At 36.9% G+C, this 20,137-nt stretch overlaps 1 protein-coding gene across 2 annotated transcripts; it reads left to right on the forward strand.

Moving 5' to 3' along the window:
* The first annotated feature begins 121 nt into the window (after positions 1-121).
* Positions 122-13,304, forward strand: BUB3 (BUB3, mitotic checkpoint protein). Of its 2 annotated transcripts, XM_009277941.1 has the most exons (8): positions 122-282; positions 2,537-2,731; positions 3,856-3,925; positions 5,374-5,525; positions 8,595-8,753; positions 10,161-10,338; positions 10,687-10,903; positions 12,955-13,304. In XM_009277941.1, the coding sequence occupies exons 1-8, from the start codon at positions 274-276 to the stop codon at positions 12,962-12,964; spliced, it is 990 nt and encodes a 329-aa protein (XP_009276216.1). In that variant the 5' UTR covers positions 122-273; the 3' UTR covers positions 12,965-13,304. The 2 variants fall into 2 exon arrangements, with proteins under 2 accessions (XP_009276216.1, XP_009276217.1); XM_009277942.1 differs by lacking the exon at positions 12,955-13,304 and having other exon boundaries at positions 10,687-10,907.
* The last annotated feature ends 6,833 nt before the right edge of the window (positions 13,305-20,137 follow it).

The following is a 20,137-nucleotide window of genomic DNA, read 5'->3' on the forward strand; positions in this document are numbered from 1 at the left end:
CACGGCTCCGCGTCCGCTCCCCGGCGGGATCGCGGGTGCCGGAGCCTCACCGCCGCTAGCCTCGGCCCTCCCTCGGTTCTAGGGCCCTTCTCTCACTCTCTTCCCTTCCCGCCGCAGCCGGCAGCATCTTCCGCATCCTGACGTGCTTCTCCGGGACCGGACTGCGGGAGCGACCGTGCCTCTGGCGCCTCAGTGCTTCCGTAATCCGCTGCTGCTGCAGGAAGAAAGCTTTTCCTTGGCGTTGCGTGGAGCAGGGAGAGGAACTCGTGCAATATGAAAACGGTACTCTTAATGTCTTCTTAGTGAAAGTTCAGACTGGTCGTCCTAACGCTTTCAACAAAGCGGCCTGCTTTGTTCGCGAAACGCTTACCGGCTAGCTAAATGATAGAGCGTGCTATGTTAAGAGGAGCTATAAAAGCGCTGATTTCTTATCTGTTCAGTAAAAAAGAGCTTTCGGAAATGATGGAATTGCAAAGGTGCACCCTGTAGTTAAGTCAGCATCGCAGTTTCAGCAGGATGCATTTTCCCTATAACATCTTCTTTATGAGTTATTTCTTGTGGTGCTTGAAAATTTTACCAGGACTTTGTTGTTTGAGGTGGGTGTGACAATTATGTTGTTTGGCAATCCCGGTTGTGAAGCAGTTGCATTTGTGAAAGTGTGCAGAGCTCGTTGTGTGCTTTTTTTTTTTTTGGTAATGTGTAAAACAGGATATAATTAAATTCTGATATTTTATAATTTTTTTGTGGATTAAAAATGCCTTCGGGAAATCCTTCCAGGTTTCTGATGTAAGCAGCTTTGCTTCCTGGAGTGCTGCTTGTTGATTGCTTTTGGGCTGGTTAGTAACCGTTGTACTGGGCGCCTCAGATCCTCGTGTTTGTTGTTTGAGCTTTCTGCCATGAGCACTAAAGGCAAGTAGCACGCTCAGTCTAATTCTGAAAAGGCAAGTAGCACGCTCAGTCTAATTCTCGTAGTTGTTCTGAATTCCTTTACATTTTGTGTCCTAGTACATCCATCTGAAATACTCACTGAGGTACATTTCACTGTTTCAAGTGTGATGACGGTGCTGCTGAATTCTCTGTAGTATTCATATAGAAATATGTGTGGCAAATTCTCAAGCATATCTGTCTTTTTTCTCAAGTATTCCCAAAGCAGAGCTGAAAAAAGGAGTTAAGAAAGAAGTTTTTATTTCCTATTCTTAACGTTTTTTTTATCACCATGTTTAAATAGCAGAAAGAGCACTTTGTGTTTACATAGTGGGTTTTTTTTTTGGAAGGATGTCTTGCAGAACACCTACGAAAGCTCCCACTTAAATTTTTCTGGTGTAAGAATGTGTAGTGCTTATATTAGTATACAACTTGATGATTGTTCAGTTACTGACAAGTGCTGAACTAGAATAGTTGTACACTAAATTTGAACCTTGTCCTAGTTCATCTGCTCATTCTCTCTTGATTTATTTCTCAGAGGTCTAATCTTAACCTCTACAGTTGCACATACAAATTCAGGAGTGACAGTGTTATAGAAAATGTGAGTTAATTTACTTCTCTGTCCTTTTAGCACAAGGGAAATGTGCTGTTAAGTCTTTCTGAAGCCTTAAAAACAGTTTTGGTGGTTTTGTTGGTGTACATACAATGAACAGTTTCTTCTTTCAGAGTGTTTGTAAGGTCTGTGCTGTCTTCCCAGCTGAAATTTGCTGTTCATAGCCTCTGCTCTCCTTCTTTGAATTTTTGTATATACAACTAACTAGTCCTATGAAGTGAGTGCTGCAGTTACCTTCAGAGTCATTGATTTGTCATTGAATTGTTGGTTTTTTTTCGTCACATCACATTTACATGTTTGCTCTACATTTCAGTACCCCACAAAGCATAACTTTCCTTTCTTATCTGACTTTCTGTAGACTTTAAGAGGGGAAAAAAAAAATCTTAAAGCTGTTTCACTGGAAATATTTTATAGCACTTATGGAAGCCTAAGGATTGGAAAGTTGCAGAGAGCCCAAAACTATTTAAAAGATGATCCAAATGCAATTCTTGGAAGTATATGACAGTCATACCAAATCAGGAACAAATCAACACTCTTTGTTGGAGTTTTCAAATCAGATTCCTTTCTGCCTGTATGTGTTTTTTAAAAAAAGTAATTTCTTGATGCGCACAGTAACTTATAACTATTTACTTTTAAAAATACAGCCACATACACAGTAGCATGGGGGGGAAATACATTTGTAAGTAACAATATCTAAACTTATAGATAATAATAAAAATAAACTTTTTACTGTTTATTCCATGTTATATTTGATATTTAAAATTAAAAGCTCTCTGTAGGGGGAGGAATTTATTGAGGTTTTGGACAGGGATTAGCATCTTGAATTTTAGAGAGTTTGTCAGAAATCTGGGTGTTCTGAACTTCTGTGTAAAAGCTAGCAAACTTTTCAGGTCTGCTTTAAGTTACCTTTAAAGATGGATCAGTTAGCGAACTACCTTGCTAGGCTTATGGTCTTGTTATTACTAAAATTGTATCTGTGCGTTATTGTCTTTTCTTTAGATGACGGGATCAAACGAATTCAAACTAAATCAAACTCCAGATGATGGTATTTCATCAGTGAAGTTTAGTCCAAATACATCTCAGTTTCTGCTTGTTTCATCCTGGGACACAACTGTCCGGCTCTATGATGTTCCTGCCAACACCATGAGACTCAAATATCAACATTCAGGAGCTGTCCTTGACTGTGCTTTTTATGTAAGTGTGTGAGGTGGCTTTTTTTTAATTATTGTTTTATAGACATACAGTGCCCAAGGTACACGAGAAATTGTCAGTCCCTGAAATTAAAGGGGTAGTGAAATCCTACCAGAATTCTAGGTTTAAAAAAAATAGCTTAATTCTGCCATTTATTCTTCTTTCAATGAATGTTGTTCTAGTCTTAAATATAGGTGTTTCCTGTGAAGGGTGCAGGTACACAAGTAATTTACTTGTGGTATAAGTGCTAGGCAAAAGTAATTTGGGCTGGTTTGTGCTGTTTCTGCAATGGTATAGTAAATTGTGTGTGTGTTTCTTACAAAGAGTTGTACTGGTAGTATATAGCCAGAAATTGTTATTCACAATAAATGCCCATAGCCAATTATTCTTTTTAACCTCCTCATACTGGGTTGTTTTGGAAACACGCCATTGTTCAAAGTGAGCCATTTCCCAGAGACTTGATTTCTGTATTTTTAATGCACTGGTTTTGAAATATGAGTGGTTTAAGTTTATTGGTGCCACTTTTGTTTTGCCTTTTTTTTAAATAAAGGGTTTCAATTAGCATCTTCTTTTTTTGCGTTGTATTCTGGCATGTCCTCCAGTGACTTGATCTTGATGTGTTACTGAATGTTTTAAGGATCAGTTTAAATTTTTAATTCTGCTTGTGCTTTTTTCACTGAACACTTTGTCACATAGCTAATACCGTACTGTGGATCAACATGCAGGTTCTCAAATGGTTTCTAGTTTCCAAATTAGTTTTAGAAGGGTTACGCTTCAATTAGGTGGAACTGGCTTAGGTTGGCGGTCATTTAAAAATAAGCATTATGTGTTTTGCTGTTACAGAAATAGAAATGATTTGATATAGCCTCTAACTGCTTTTCTTTCTTTTTAGTTTTACTTCTAAATTTAAAAAAAAATGTGTAGCTCAAAGTGCTTTAGTTAAGCATTTTGCAAAGCTGCTGTCATCCACCTGTTTAGATCTGGGCCGGATCTTAACCCTTGTGTCTTAATTTCCGTCTTCCCAAAACTCTTGAAAGCAAGTCCTGTGTTACAAGCCTAAGAGATTAAATGTGTTAAGTTTCCCTGGCTGCTATACATGTCATAAGGTGAAATTTTTTATTTTATAGGATCCTACCCATGCCTGGAGTGGAGGATTAGATCAGCAGCTGAAAATGCATGATCTGAACACGGACCAAGGTAAGCAGGTTGAATTCTGTAAGTGGTCTCAACAGCTGGCCTAAGCTTCAGATTTATATACTTACACGAACAGAATATGTTTCAAGTTTTTTAGATGGAGGATATTTAAGTAGTAGCTGTTTAGATGTTGATTATAAACATCTATTGATTTAAGTTGTCAGTGTTAGTGCTCAGCAGTCTCCTTTGCTATGCAGCCCTTTCTCATCACTGAGACACAGAACAAGGCAGTATTCCTTACGGTGTAATTGAAGATTGTGCTATAACACCTTTAACAGAAGGGTCGAATCCATTGCTGCCAAACTGAGGGCTTAAACTTTTCCTGTGATGAATATTCATTGATGTATTTTACATGTGTATTTCTTTACTTATTTTAAGATGAAAATGAAAGGAAAGGAAATAGCTATATACTTGTCACACTGTAGATTTAAGGTTAACATCGTATGTGCCTTTATCTAGCAGAATAACTAGTGGCCCAATAAGTGCTACCTAAAAGCATGGAAGCGTTTGGCAGTTTGCCAGAAAGTTTGGTAGATCTTCGTTGTAGGACACCTGGAATTGGATTTCTGATGATAATCCTGCTCTGCCATAGGCTGCTGTGTCTCAATTAGGGGGAATTAGCTAAGCTGAACTAAAACTGAGCAAGTTATTTTCCAAAGGTTTGTGGTTTAGACGTATTTAGAATGGTCTTTCACATGTATGGCAGAATGTATATAAAGCTTTTGCTTTGTCAAACATCATGGCCTTATACTACATTTTTTTCTGACAAAACATTGCTTGAAAGTAACACCATTCCAGTGCTTCATTGGTGCAAAATATGAAGCTAGTTTGTCTAACTTTTTTGTGTGTTTGTATGTGTTTTAAAGAGAAAAGTGAATCTCAGCCTGAGACAAATGTCACCAGAACCAGCCAATAGCCAGGGCTCAACAAACTTGTGTGTGCAGCAATATTTTGAAAAAGGTCAAATAATTCTGTTGTAGATGACTTTCTAGAAGTGTTTATATTTAAGTTAATATTTTTATTAATATGTAATATTAATTCCTCTTCTTTCTTTTGTCATAACGTTAATATATACAAGCTTAAGTCGCTTTCTGTATTAGTGTCCGTGTCACATGTGGTGATACCATTTGATACTGAACATTTCTTTATACCTGTGAAGATCTCTCTTCTTGGCTGAAGATCTTCTCTGTGGCTGCCTAAAATTCTTAACTTCCTTTCATAATCTCAGGAGACATAAGTTTAAATTTAGCATTTCTGATCTTTGCAAAAGCTATGCTTCTGAAGACTGATCTATCTGTAAAGGGACTCCTAGCATATCAATACACCCGTGGGAATGTCAGAAAATAGTGTGTTCATACTGCAGTAGCGCGTCCTTTTTTTATTCTTTTTTTCAACACGTTCTGACTATTTCTAGAGCCAATAAAGTTACAATAAATTGTATTATCTTACAGAAAACCTTGTTGGTGCTCATGATGCTCCTATCAGGTGTGTTGAGTATTGCCCAGAAGTAAATGTCATGGTGACTGGAAGCTGGGATCAAACAGTTAAGCTGTGGGATCCCAGAACTCCTTGTAATGCAGGAACCTTCTCTCAACCTGAAAAGGTATGTACTGGGTGCGGTACTCCAGGTGATATGTTAAATAATACATCCAGCGACTGGTTAAACATCACCATACAGGACACTGTCTTAAACTGAATTGAACTTGAAAAGTTGTGTTTAATGGTTTTTAAATGGTGAAAATGTTGTGGTTTAAAACTTTTCTATTCAGAATATATTGTGATTTTTAGGGTAAGAATTTGAGCTTTCATCAGTAGGAGAGCACGACTTAATTCTTAGCACTCCTGATGGACCAAATTCTTTTAATTTAAAACAAACTGGAGGAAGGAAAACGTAACAAAAACAGCGTGCAAAATTGATGTAATCATTAATAATCCTTGGCTTAATTGTAATATGCACTATTGATTTCCTTAAACGTTAAGACTTTTAGATATATCAGATCTTGGCAGTCATAAGGTCTGATTGTTTTGAAATGTGCATAGAGATATAATAGACCAATTATATTGCCTGAAATAATATTTTGTTTTTTTCACTTGTATTAAAAGGTTGAACAGAATTGCTTGTATTGTAATTTACCTGTTGTTGTACTAATGCCTAGTAAATTCAGACAGTCTCCTAATACTAAATCATCTGTGCTAATGAGAGACCAAGAGAAATAAGGTAAAATGTAATTTCTTAAGCTTTTTCTAATGGTTATATGGTGTGTTAATCTTTATACTACTTACAATGGTGTCACTGAAAGGATTATAGAACAGTAATTTCTGTTTTTTTCATAGACTCCTAAACACAGGCTGGATTGATGGATAATTTTACATCTGAATATTTTTTTTGCCTATACCTTTTTTAAATTGCATTTTAGCTCTGTCACATCGTATTGTCAAGTCATAATTATGAGCCATCATTACGTTCCCTATTGCATCTAAATAGCTATTACTTTTGTTACAACATAGCTGAATCTACATCTGGCAAGACCTTTGTTCAGAATAAAGTAATTGCATTATTTCTAGTTTTGATTTATAGTTGTGTGTAGCATGTAAAGAGCTGTGATAAATTGCTGACAGAATATCATATAATGGACAGCCACAGCCACAGTGAATCAAGCTGCTTATTGGTTCAGCAAGGTTCATTATGTCATTTTTTTAATACTGCCTTTGATAAATGTGTACACCTACTCAACTGCATGACAATGATTTCAGTTGATTTATGATTGTGTGGTGTAGAAAAAATACTTACTATACAGGTGTGACATCAGTTTGTAAAGGAGATTTAAGATATTTAATGTTTTTTATGCCTTTGTTTCCACACATGTATACAAACACTTTATATAAAAAGTTTATTAATATTTTTTGATCAATTTTTACATCGATAACGAAGGCAGATTTGAAAACCTGTCTTGTTAAAGTGTGTAACTTACTGTTGGCTCAAAGCTTTCTTTCCCTTCTTGTACGTAAGTGGTATTTGGCAATTGGGATCATCGGAAATTTTAGGCAACTCCTATGTGAGCATTTAAGACATTTCCCATCTTAAGACCTCACTCTTAAGAGGGAAGTTCAATAATCACAGGAAAGCATGCTGAGTGAATGTGGATTGGTTAAAGGAAGTTTTATATACATATACACACCTGTTGGCTTACGTTTTTTTATTAAAAATTAACTTTTTGAAAACATAATTTCTCCAGAAATGTTTATAGCAAGTGAAAAGTTTTGTCTGATATTTCAGTGCAGTCTTACCAGAACCAAGTATCTTTACTGGGCTTTATCAGAGAACCAGAAAGTGAAACTAGGTGCTTGAGTGAAATTGTACAAGCACATGCCAAAAGAAATTGAATCATTCTGGCAGGGTACCAGATTTCTTACTTTTGATTCTTGATCTGAGGTATATACAATATCTGTTTCTTACGTTTTTAGCTGCATTAGATCACTTTTGAAAAAGCTCATTCTTACAGTTTGCTCTTGTTAGCAGCTCAGTGACCTGACAGCTATAGGTAGCTGGATTCCTTCTTGCTTGTGTGTCAACAATTTGTAATTCATTTTGATAGCACAGAGTTTTTGACTGAACCTTTTTTCTTTTTCTTTTTTAAACATATTTCCAGATTAACTGCATCCCAAGTAATATTTGGAAACAGAGCAATTTATATGCTGAATATTTAATGAGAAATTTGATAAACAAAAATTGAATCTCTGAGCCAATCTTTGGAGTAGAGTTGAAATTCCAAGCCATAGTCTTTTTTAATGATGTCAAGCATATTGCTTCCCTCAATTTCACTTAGTTTTATTGAAGTAAACAATGTACTGTTTTTTTAATGTTTTCTTGGCAATTTATTTTCCTTTATTAACATGACGCTCAACTTGAAGTATTCTGTTTAAAAAGAAAAACACATGATTACCAGATGGAGGAAAACCGAGAAGAAAATGTGTGACGTGGTACTGTAGGACTAAACTGCAGGATCATGAATTGGTAGTGGGGAATGCAAGCTGTGCAGATGAATTCCAATATCCATGCCCTTCCCCACCCCCCCACCCCAGTTACTGTGTATCTATTTTCCTCTTGCCTTGAAATATCCAGTAAACTTAATGCTTGAAATAATTTTTGAGGAAAACTTGAATAATACTGATTTCCCTTTTGAATTGTACATAAATACTTCTGTACACGTGTAGCATTTAAAATGGGTAATACCAGCAAAAGGAAGAAATCTCATGTGTGGAAGATTATTTAGATATCACTGAGATCTAGAGACTGGTAATTGAACAAACGTGCTTGAAACTTTGAATTTGCACAAGTGCAAATGCATATTAATATTTTTTTCCTAAATTTGTTCTATGTAGTATGGGGCTGCGTTGGGCTTGATTTTTCAGCTGTGTGCTAGGGTACAGAATTAAGGGTGAGCTTTTGAAATGCTACATCAGTGTCTTATCACTAACCAGCTGCACACTACTGCTGTTTATCCCAAATTTGAGTTATAAATTGAAGCAAAGGGGAAACCTACATGTATTATCTTTATTGTAGATGTTACCTGTTTTGTTATTGCATATTGCTGACATTCTATTTTGTACAAAGAACAATGGATATCCAGGCTGATAAGTGTTAAATATTGTAAATTTTTTATTTTTAAAGGTCTACACGCTTTCTGTGTCTGGAGATAGACTAATTGTGGGGACGGCAGGTCGGAGAGTGCTGGTGTGGGATTTGCGGAACATGGGTTATGTTCAGCAGCGAAGAGAATCAAGTCTGAAATACCAGACCCGCTGTATCAGAGCATTTCCGAATAAACAGGTATGGGAACCATGTCAGTAATTATATTTCTGCTGAATATTCTTTAGGAAAAATGGTGGTTTATTTTTCAAGTTTTCTGCATCTTTCTCTCATTTTAAAAAATTTCTGGTCTTCAAAGTTTCGTAATCAAACTCTGGGAGGGGGAAAAAAAAAATGGTGTTGAGGCCCCTTGTTCCAGGTTAACTCTTTTGAATAGTGTAGCTTAGGAATGTTTGTCACTGATTTACCAGCATATTATGTTTTCATTTTTTTCCTCTGTTTTGTGTCCTTTTTGTAAAATAACCTGTTTAATGCAGCACAATGCTGACATGTAATTAAAAAACAAAACACCCCTTCTGCCCTCCCCCCCACAAAGTTGCAGTAGAAGAGAGGAAGACAGAATTGGCAGTTGCTCAGCAGCCTTTATGCATTGTAGCCCTAGGTTCTTCAACATGCTGTGAACAGGGGCAGGATTAAAAATATATGAATGTCGTTTATATATTTTTCTTTTTTTTTTTAACTGAGTCTGTCATGCACTCAAGAACCCATGATCCATTATCAAGGTGGAATTGTACCTGATACATAGTGTATCTGTGGTATTTCTCTTTCTGAAGTAAAGCAAGAAGATTTAGCTTTTTCTGACAAACAAATTTGGAAGGGAATTTTCCCGTGTACGTAGTGATAGTACAGGAATTGGGAGACCTAGTTACTTGTTCTTGAACTGGCATAAACGCTTTGTCCATTTTCAGTTCTAGTTATAGCAAAACAAGCTGATCTTCCAGATTGTATTGTATTATGGGTTTTAAAAAACCTTGCTATAGCTAGATACCATTACAATCCTACTTCTGAAAAGATCTGTTATGGGCTTAACTCAGAAGTTATAATAAAGGCATCTCAGGTTGCTCTAAGTCAGGACTGTAATTAACTGGATAAGTGGACACCACTTATAATCAAGTTTCACTAAAAATACTATTTCAACTTGAGTGTTTAGTTGCTAGTATAAAGCTCTGAACTAATTTTAATGTAATTCTGAAACTAAATAGTCTCGTGAGTATCTCTAATATTTGAGATATTTAGGCCCCAGGGGATAGGTGGGCAAATACAAGGGGTTCTTAACTCTTAACATTTTTTTTTCCCCAAATCAACTTGTGTTTCGATCTGCAGGGGTAATTAAAAGCCTCACTGTCAGCTTAAAACTATGGTACAATGAGAATCTCTCAGAAAGCTTTTTTTCTGTATTACTTCTTTCTTAGAAGCAGATTTTATTGATGATGCCATGGATCTGTGGTAACAATTTCTGGCTGTACACAATTTAAGACTGTTTACATTTCATTTATTTGAATTTAGAGGGGTATAAGATAAATTGTATTGCAATCTCTTCTCCAGTTGTAAACTTTTAAAATGCATATCTCCAAATTTTTTTGGTAGGGTTATGTTTTAAGCTCTATTGAAGGTCGTGTTGCGGTGGAGTATTTGGATCCAAGTCCAGAAATCCAGAAGAAGAAATACGCATTCAAATGTCACCGTTTGAAGGAAAACAACATTGAGCAGATTTATCCAGTTAATGCTATTTCTTTCCATAATGTCCACAACACGTTTGCTACAGGTAGAGTAGATACTTGATTTTTTGTAACACTTGCATCAATTCCTTAGTTTTGATTTAAACAGGTTAGCATTTACTTCATATGGCCTTACTTTTTAAGCATGTAAGTCATATTTCTTGCAATGAGCAGAGTTTCTAAATTATTTGATGCAGTGAGAGTTAATTGCTTTAACGGGGATTTTGGGAAATACTTGCTGTGCTCTTTACTGAATTACGCAGCTCTGTATAACTCCTGTTTTTACTGACAAAGTAATTCCAGGTATCTTTCTCTTTTTTCCTTTGCTGTATCTTTTCAGTCTTACCACTCTCCCAATTATAACTGACAAATGGTTTTTAAAAATTAATTTTCAGGAGGTTCTGATGGATTTGTGAATATTTGGGATCCATTTAATAAAAAGCGGCTGTGTCAGTTCCATCGGTATCCCACAAGCATAGCATCACTTGCCTTCAGCAATGATGGAACTACCCTTGCAATAGCTTCTTCATATATGTATGAAATGGATGACATCGAACATCCCGAAGATGGTATCTATATTCGCCAAGTGACAGATGCAGAAACAAAACCTAAGTGAGTATGCTTCACCTGTATTTGAGCCTTTCTGAGCATTCATCCCAAGATTTATTAATTTTCCTAAATTCATGAATAGCATTATTGATGCCAGTAGATAGTGCAGCTTGACAGTAGGGTTGGTTTTGATTTTATCTTGTTCGCCCAAGCTTTCAATATCCGTAGGTTGAAAGACATCTGATGGATAAAATTGTGCCTAGTTGTTTAGTAGGAGAAGAATGTCAAACTCTTATCCTTTTTGAATAGGTACTATTATATGAAGCTGTGGAGTTATTGCTAGCTCATTGCTTCAAGAATTCAGGGAAGAATTCAAGAATAATTTATTTGTGTAAATGCTACTGTGTTTGGATATTTAAAACTTAGAATTAATGAAATCTTTACACACTGAGTATGCACCTAGCTGTCACAGTTCGAAGTGAATCTAGATACTGTTCTAGGAAGGTTGTGTAAAATCAAGGAAAAGCTTTCTCAGTTCCCGTGTATTGGAGTTTGCTGCAGCCCTCTGATAACACACTTTTCTATCATTGTTGCTGTCAAAATGGGGCAAACTGATTGATGAAGGTGAAAGATTTCTGTTAAGCTCGCTTTGGCATGAATGTTACATAGAAAAATTGCCATCACAGTGCAGAATTGCACTACTCTTCATTATGCTAGCACAGGAGCAGTTGTTTTTATTTCCAAATTCCTGTGGTTTGTCAGCTGTTTTTTTTTTTTTTTTCTTCTACTACTCGAAGTGTCTTACACTTCATCTGGTTTTCTTCATTATTTAGTATCTAAGTGGCTATGTAAATAGACACACATAAGTAATCAAAGTTCCTGAGTTTAAAACCTTGAGACCTCCCCCCCTTCCTTAAGTGACTTGTATATTGCTTCGGAGCAGCCATTTTATCACTGTGGAGATGGTGAAGTGGAAGTTGCAGAAGAATAAATACACCATCTTTCACTTGGAGTTGTTTGTTTTAAAATAATTTTGATGCTCAGGGAAAAATAAAACCAGAACTATTTCAGTATTTATTTCTGGGCTTCCTCAAGCAAAAAAAAAAAAAAAACCACCCAAGGAAACCCCAAAGATGATAATTGAAATCTATTTTTAAAATCAGGTTTTACTTGTTACATACATTTGGGAGGGTTTAAAAAAAACAGTTTAGATAGAAGAATATTTGCTGCTCTTGGTCTTGTAATAGTAAGAGCTGCTTTCAGTTATTTTTGTTCATTGCTAGTTATGGTTGCTAATTCTGTAGATGCTTCATTCTGCCGTATGAGGAGGTTAATCTACAATTAAACAATATTTCCTCTTGGCCCTCCATTATTTTCTGAAACAGATGGTTCATCATTTCCTGGGCTGTTAAACACAGCAAGGTTAAGGTTAGACTCTTGGGAATCAGCTAGTTTTGAATCTTATTAGGCTGTAGAAGGAAAACTAATAAGAATACTCCTTAATATCATTTTGTGACTGTAAACAATTATTTATTAGCAAACAATTGATCCCAGAAGGGCAAATTGTTTGAGTCAGTAATGAGCTGAGAAAAGACAGAGCATATCTGTGTATTTGGAAAATAATTGTAACGTAATTGCAATGCATTTAGACAGGCATCTTTCTGGACCTGTTTCTATCTTTAAATGAATTTCTGAAAACATTAACAAGGTTTATATGCTTTTCTGACATTTACAAGTTGCTTGTGCCAACCTTAGGGCACTAAGAATGATGCATATATTCTAACGTTACAGTAGCGTGAGTCATCTCTGGTTTATTCTAAAAATAAGTTACTTAGGACAGAAGACTAATAGTTGTTTCATAGTGATCTCTTTGCATATTAATTTGAATCACTTAGCATTTCTGCACGATGCATTCTTAAATGCATCAAGATGGTGCCATATTACATAAAGAAAACTTGGCAAGATCAGCTTTTTGATCACTAAATTATTATATATTGTATCTTGATACAAGTGAAAGCGGTCTTTCTACACATTTCTGCTTTTATAGGAAGTTGAATGTTTTGCCTGCTTATGATTACTCTAAAAATTGCTGAAATACAATTTATTTATTTCAGGTCTACTTAGACTTCTGGTGATACTTCTTCTCTACAAGAGGTGCCCACCTGCTCCTAACAAGACTAAACTAAAACAATAGAAGTGGGAAGAACAATCTTTGTACTGGTGTTGTTTCTTACTAAGGAATATTTGTTTGTATATTGTAGTATGTTTTAATCTGTCATTACTTTTCTGCTTATGTTAGTGAAAATGTTTTCTTTATCTGCTGTTTGTAGCTAAATTAGTTCAGTCCTGTAGGCAACTTTGCGTATACCTTTATAAAAACTTACCACATTTTGTAGTATCTAATTATGAAAACTTGCGGTAGTATCATAATTGTTCAATAAATATCTGTAGTTTTTTTGAAAACAACTACTTTGTGTAACAACCTTTACTGTTTGTGAAACAAACATTAAGACCAAACCTTTAAGTTGCAAGAATTCTTGAGTTCTAGATCTTCCTGATGGCAAATTTCTGAGCCTTTTGTCTTTTTCCAATGAGATGAACTGGGAATTTCTTCATGGCCCGGGGATGTTGGCTCTCCAGGCAATGTTTTCACAGGGCTATGAAAGCCTAAAGTTGTATTAGGTGGGCTTGTTTATCTCAATGACTTGATTGTTACTGGAGAACTGTTAACTGTTTCTGGAGGAAAGAACTTGAACACATGGTACTTTGTTTTTTTTCACGTGCTGCATAAAAGCCTAAAATTAATGATGCTTGGGAAGAATTGAGGGTAGAGGGGAGCAAATGTAGAGTTTCAGCCTACAGCTGAGTGGTCTGTTTCAAGTCTGCAGATTTGACCTGGTAGCCCAGGGTTTGTGGAGTAACACAAGTGGAAAGGTAGAAAAGAGGAGTTTCCCCAGAGTGGAAATGTCATTCTGGCCACAAAACCCCATGAAAATATGCTGTTTCTTTGAATGTCTTGCTTGCCTTATTGCCAGTTGGTAAGAAGTCTAATCTGTAATCAAATTTTGTATCAGCCTCTTGAGGATTTTGGAGTGAGGGGTGGGTGTGAGAAGATGCTTGAACAAATTAAAAATTTCTTGGGAAAGTAGTATTAGAAAAACAACTTAGACACTGTGTGTGTGTTCTAAACAGGAATGTAGATCTGATCAAGAGACTAAACCTGCAAATCCATCTTCTGCTAAAAAGAATATATTCAATGTTGCACATTCCTGACTGGTTTGTGGAAGTAAAGGTAAATGCTTTCTGATTAGTACCACCAATAAAAGTAATCTCATCCAACTCTTGTTTGCAGAACAGACTGTCAGACTGCTCTCCTAATAGTAGCTTGTATCAGGTGTTTGGGAAGTACTTAATACTTAAGTATTCACTTTGTAGTGAATGGTAAGGAGGGACAGAACAAAACTCCTATGAGGCTTATCAAAGATGATTAAGGTGTGGGTATTTTGAAGCGGTGATTGGATTCATACTTCCAACTTCTTCTGTTCTGAGTTATTGGTGCCTGCGTAGCCAGTGGGCGTAGTTATTACCTTTAAGAAAACAAACTTGCTGACAACAGAAATAGTAACTGATTGTTCCAAAGAAGGTGGTGATGGAGAGGAAGCTGGGCTCTGTGTGCAGAAAGCTAACGAACTTGAGTTGTTACCAGATACAGATAGTAAACGAGTTGTATGTGAAATACTTTATTATTTGTCATCAGCTAGATATGGATTCTTTGATAATATAAACTGGTTTTGATAGGTTTGAAAAAATTAACAATCTTGCTGAATTAAATATGAATAATACCGTCATTACAGTAGCATCCAGCCTCTGTTCTGACAGATGTACACCATCCCTATTTCCTCCCATTTTAATTGGTTTTTTTGCATTGACGGTACATGGCTCTGTGATATTGGGCAAAGGCTGAATTTTTGATGTCAGCTTAGGAAGTGATGACCCCTTGGTGTTTGGGTTGGGGTTTTTTTGTTTGTTTGTTTGTCTTGAGGAATGAGTTGATACATAGGGTCTGGGGTCTAAACATGGGAACCAAAGGTTTCTGCAAGAATGACTAGCAAAGAAATAGTAAGCAAAATCCCTGGTCTGAGGGATGACTGTAGGTTGCAACAGCAGACTTCGTGTTAAGAACACTGTCAGCGTTCCAGGGTCCCAGACCACACTGTGTATGTGTGTGCAGATTTTCTTGAGGAATGAGTTGATACATAGGGTCTGGGGTCTAAACATGGGAACCAAAGGTTTCTGCAAGAATGACTAGCAAAGAAATAGTAAGCAAAATCCCTGGTCTGAGGGATGACTGTAGGTTGCAACAGCAGACTTCGTGTTAAGAACACTGTCAGCGTTCCAGGGTCCCAGACCACACTGTGTATGTGTGTGCAGATTTAAATACATGCATATTTGCAGAGCAAACATACACAGTACCTGTTGCTTCTCCCATCTCCTCTCAGCTGAGAGAGTATAATATTACAAAATACAAGCTTGAGCTGACAAAAAAAGAAATTATTTTGTTGTTACCTAGAAGTACAACAGTGACCCTGCTTGCGGAGAAAAGAGACCCGAAGTGAGGATGGGTCCAAATAAATGATGTGTGAAGGCAGAAACAGGCTGGGACTAATGAAAAGGTGGTTTAGTGATGATGTGGAGAAAGGAACATGTGAAATGGAGAGAGCATTGAGTGGGGATGTACAGGGATGTAGAACTGTGGGGAACAAAGTGAAATAAGAGCTAGAAAAAGTAGGGGAAAACAAAAAGAATTAGGGGAATTTCAAATAGTTTGGTTAACAAAGTAGACACATAACATAACGTGGAAATGATGCCACCTGTGCAACTTTTCATTGGTAAGTATTGGGGGAAAAAGACTGTAAATGCTTGATGTACTGAGATCTGCATGCTTCAGTGGACAAAGGTAGCCCAAGATATGTAGGAGGAAACTGATTGGACTTACTAGCTCTATTTTGGCTTAAAAATGGTAGGAAAATTCCTTGTGGTGTGTTGGTGTTTTATGTAAATGCTTGAAACAAGAGTCTGTAGAAAATAGTGAGACAACCAGGCATAACGGAGGAGAAGAGAAATGTTAGTTGGTCAAGGCTACAGCTGTGTGAGACAACCGGGCATAACGGAGAAGAGAAATGTTAGTTGGTCAAGGCTACAGCTGTGTCTGTATGTTAGGTACGAATATGTGCAGTTGGAATACGGATATTTCTTTTACAAGATTAATCTTCCTTTTATTAGCTCTCTTCTAGAAATGCAGGTCAAGGCAGAGGTTCGTAAGCTGGAGAAATCATGAAATAAGCCTTTTCTGACCTATATAACAAGCAGCTGAACAAAGAGGATATACTGACTCTTGATGAGAGGAATTGAGATCTAAAAAAGCTCCTTAAGTCATTGCTTTTTGCACGGTGTTGAGGGCCATACAGAAAACATGGAGTCATAGCCGTCATTCTAATAGAGTCATCAATCACCGTTGACTGCTTGCAGGAAAAAATATCACGGGTTGTCTCTCACAAGAGCCTCATAACACTGTGGTATTAGAAGCCAAGTGGCATCTGTGCCCTGAATGTTACAAAAGCATGCTGGTAAGTGTACTTTTTTCTGTTGGCCAGTACTTCAAGATAATCAGTGTATGGTTACTACATACAGGTCTGGAGCTCTGCCACATCTCGGACATGATGTTTTGTGCTGCCGCTGCAATTATAATAAATATATATTAAAAAAATTGTGTCCTTTAGATGGGCATTTTCCCAAGCAAAACCAGTCCCTGCTCTGAGCTCAAAGCTGAACTCTGAGCTCCAAACATACAGGCTTAAGTGAAGCCGTTGAGAATGACCTTTCCAAAGCTGTATAGCTGTTGCTAGGTCCATCTTCCTTAACTGTCTCACACTTTTGTAAGTGTCCAGTAGTTTTTACTGCCTTGAAAACTAAGGATTTTCTGTAGCTGTTCTGGAGTCACGTAGTCACTCAGTTCAACAGTAATTCAGCTGGTGCACCTGTTAAGATAGATGCCCAAAAGCTGGGTGTTTCTACTATTGGATGCTCTTGCAAATGTGGACCTAAACGACATGTCCACCATCAGTGATTGGTATTAGTGGTCTGGAGCAGAACCTATTTCTTTTGACTAGCAGACATCTGTTCTAGTGATTACACCATTAGCTGCTCTTATGTTGTTTAGTATAATCATAACCACAACACTAGGAATTTTTTAGTCAATATGCAACTGATATAACATCTAGTCCTCCAGCAAAGTGGCATTTACTTTGAAATGTGTCAGGCTTCTTTGTTCAAAATAGTATTTAAGTGATACTTTATAATACATTTAGATATGTAGAATTTAGAAATGAAAAGTCAAATACAGGACTTGCCAGATACTCTTACAACTAATATGCTAAAGGTACTTCCTGTGAAATATGTCTTATTTCCTTAAGGCTATATGTGTGGCACTTTTTTCTATAGCATGAAAAGATATGAATGTGCTAACGCATGATAGCAACACGGGATGTAATAGGTCTTCAGAGTCTCCTGTGATTACCTGCAAAGTGGAAGGGAATAAACTGTTCTCCATGTCCACTGGGACTGGGAGGAGGCATAATGAGCTTAAATTGCAGCAGAGATTAGTGTAGACATTAGGAAAAACTTTCTAAGTGTAAGGATGGTTAAGCCCAGGAATAGATTGCCTGGGGAAGGTGCAGCGTCTCCATCTGTGGAATTTCTCAAGCACAGGTTAGACAAGCATCTGCCAGGAATGGTGTGGTTTTAACCGGTTCCATCTTCGGGCAGGAAAGATAAGCTAGTACTGATTGTACTTGCGGTTGTTGCGCTGCTAAATTTGTCTCTGATCATTCATTCACCTGGCATTGCTCCTTTTACAGCAAACTAGTATTCTTTGTAACCGAGGCAGGGATTCCTATTAATTTAAAACTTTTAAATTCTTAGGCAGGCTTTTATTTTCCTCCGTGGCCCACACCACCATTAACAGACAAACTCGTTTCAGCTTTGAATCTGCCCGTGCTTACCAGCTTACCCTGTCAGTGTGACCTGGCACACCAGAGCCGGCGGGTGCTGGGGAGCTCCACCTGGGAGAAAGCTCTGCAGAGCTGTCCTGTTAAACAAGACCATCGTACTTCTTAAATTCAATGTATGTATTCATTTTGTAGGCATTTCTGAATTTGTATGAGGTTAATGAAGCGGAGTACCTGATTCTTGTTGGCTATATACAATAATTGTAGTTTAAGCTTGCAGCTAGCTTCACCGTCAGCTGGCACTAAACAACTCTTGCACCAGCGTAGCATGTAGTCGTTTGTTTTAATCAATTCCCCACTTACAGAAACCCCCTATATTCCCTTTTGGTAAAAACAGAGCAAGGTAGCATCAAGTAAAAATAAAGCAATAATTTATTCACTTACGCTAAAGAGTTCCTAATAATTAAATTAAGCTAAGCAAGGGTTGCTTTTCCCTGCTTGTGTTTTCTGCAAACCACCGCTGTTCTGCAGCGACAACAATGCAACAAAGACAACAATTGCCTTATTCTCAGCGCTGTACAGATGCATTGTATGAAATTATTCTGGCTTGAGAATTTGTTCCCTAAATAGATAAGACAGCCAAAGGTTGAGAGAGAAGAAATATTCTCATTCCACAGATGTCAACAAAGGCACAGAATAAGGAAGCGAATTTCCTCGTCACAGAGCAAAGGCAGGACTTGAACAGATTTCTTGATTCCTAGCTCACATAATTGGTTTAATTTTTTGCCTCTGTTGTAGACTTACTGTGGGGAGTCATTTGAGTTAATCTTTTTTATTCCTGTGATGTAATTTTTTCATCAATCGGACGAACAGTGCTTCTGTGTAAAGGTAAATGAGACCAAATTGTTAAAGGAGAGTTAAGATCCTTAGATGAATCTTCTTAAATGCAAATTTTTCTTATATGATGATACAGTATACACTATTGTGTTGATATATGGTACTGCTAAGTGGCATAAAGAGATTCCAATAGAATACAAAGATTGACTTTATTTACTACTTTAGTGAAAAATAGATGTAACAGGATGAAAGTAGAAAGTGTAGAGGTGTGCTTTTAAAAATAATAATAAAATGTGCCATCATGCTTCTACATAGTATTATCTAGGCAGAAAAAATGTATAATTCAGGCCCTGCAAATCAAAGACTATTAAGAAGTATTAAGTAGAGAATTTGTAATCTGCTTTGTAAAGATAAAAAAAAAAATTGCACAGCTGTAGCCTGTGCGGCAGACAAAAGAATGGAGACATCAAGAATATATATATATTTTATTTACCATGTTCCACACCCTCAGTTTCTGATGTCTCTTATCGATGAATCGGTTTTCTTGTCTCACACAGACATTTCATGTTCTGCTGGGGAGTCGATGGCTGCAGTGCTACATGTGCAGCTCTGTGCGTTGTAGGATGCTTGTCTGTTGCTACAAAGCTGTTGAGAAGCTGCAGGTATATTTTCCCCGGAAGCAAACACATGGGGTATTTGTAAGCGGGAGAGGCCCCCCTGTTCCCAGTCCCGTGACGGCACATAGCCTATTCTTTGACATTTGCTTTAATATATAATGTCACTGTTTTTAATTTTTTACTTGCTAGTGATAATCCATACCATCCTCTGCATCATTTAAAGATGTCAACTGGTGACACAGACTGTAATAAGATAGTATCAATCTCTCTTGTATTTGTAAATTACCTGTTTTGAGAACATGACTTCGGCTTTTTCTCTTCCATCTATATTTTTTTACATTGAGATTGTTTGATTCTTCATGCGAAGGCTTTATGTGGTGGCCTGCAAACACACGATTGTGGAAGGTGATGCTGCCTGAGCGGTAAGATAAGTGCCCTGTTTCTGTCACAGTACCTTAATTCCTGCTCATGAAATTTTGGAGGGAAACACTGAGAAATATTTGTGGATAAACTTCAAACGAAACATCTGGCCTTTTGTGCAAGAACCTCGTTCCTATACCATAAATTAAATGGCGGGAATATATCTGGGGAAATGTATCTATCTGTTCCTGTTTAAAATCTTTGTTTTTAAGATCATAGTGCTTGGTTTGAAAAATAAAAGAAGTGCTTAAATCCTCAAATTTTTCCCTTGGTTATAATGGAGTCACTGTTCTTTCCCTGTCATCTGCAATCCTCGAATGCCTTAATCAAATCCTCAGGATTTAAATTATTAAACATCTTTTTGGGATTACATTTTTTTATTCCTAATTATACGCAAAAGATATATATCATGAAAT

The sequence above is a fragment of the Aptenodytes forsteri genome, unplaced genomic scaffold, assembly GCF_000699145.1.
Source record: "Aptenodytes forsteri isolate BGI_AS27 unplaced genomic scaffold, ASM69914v1 Scaffold15, whole genome shotgun sequence".
Lineage (NCBI taxonomy): Eukaryota > Metazoa > Chordata > Aves > Sphenisciformes > Spheniscidae > Aptenodytes > Aptenodytes forsteri.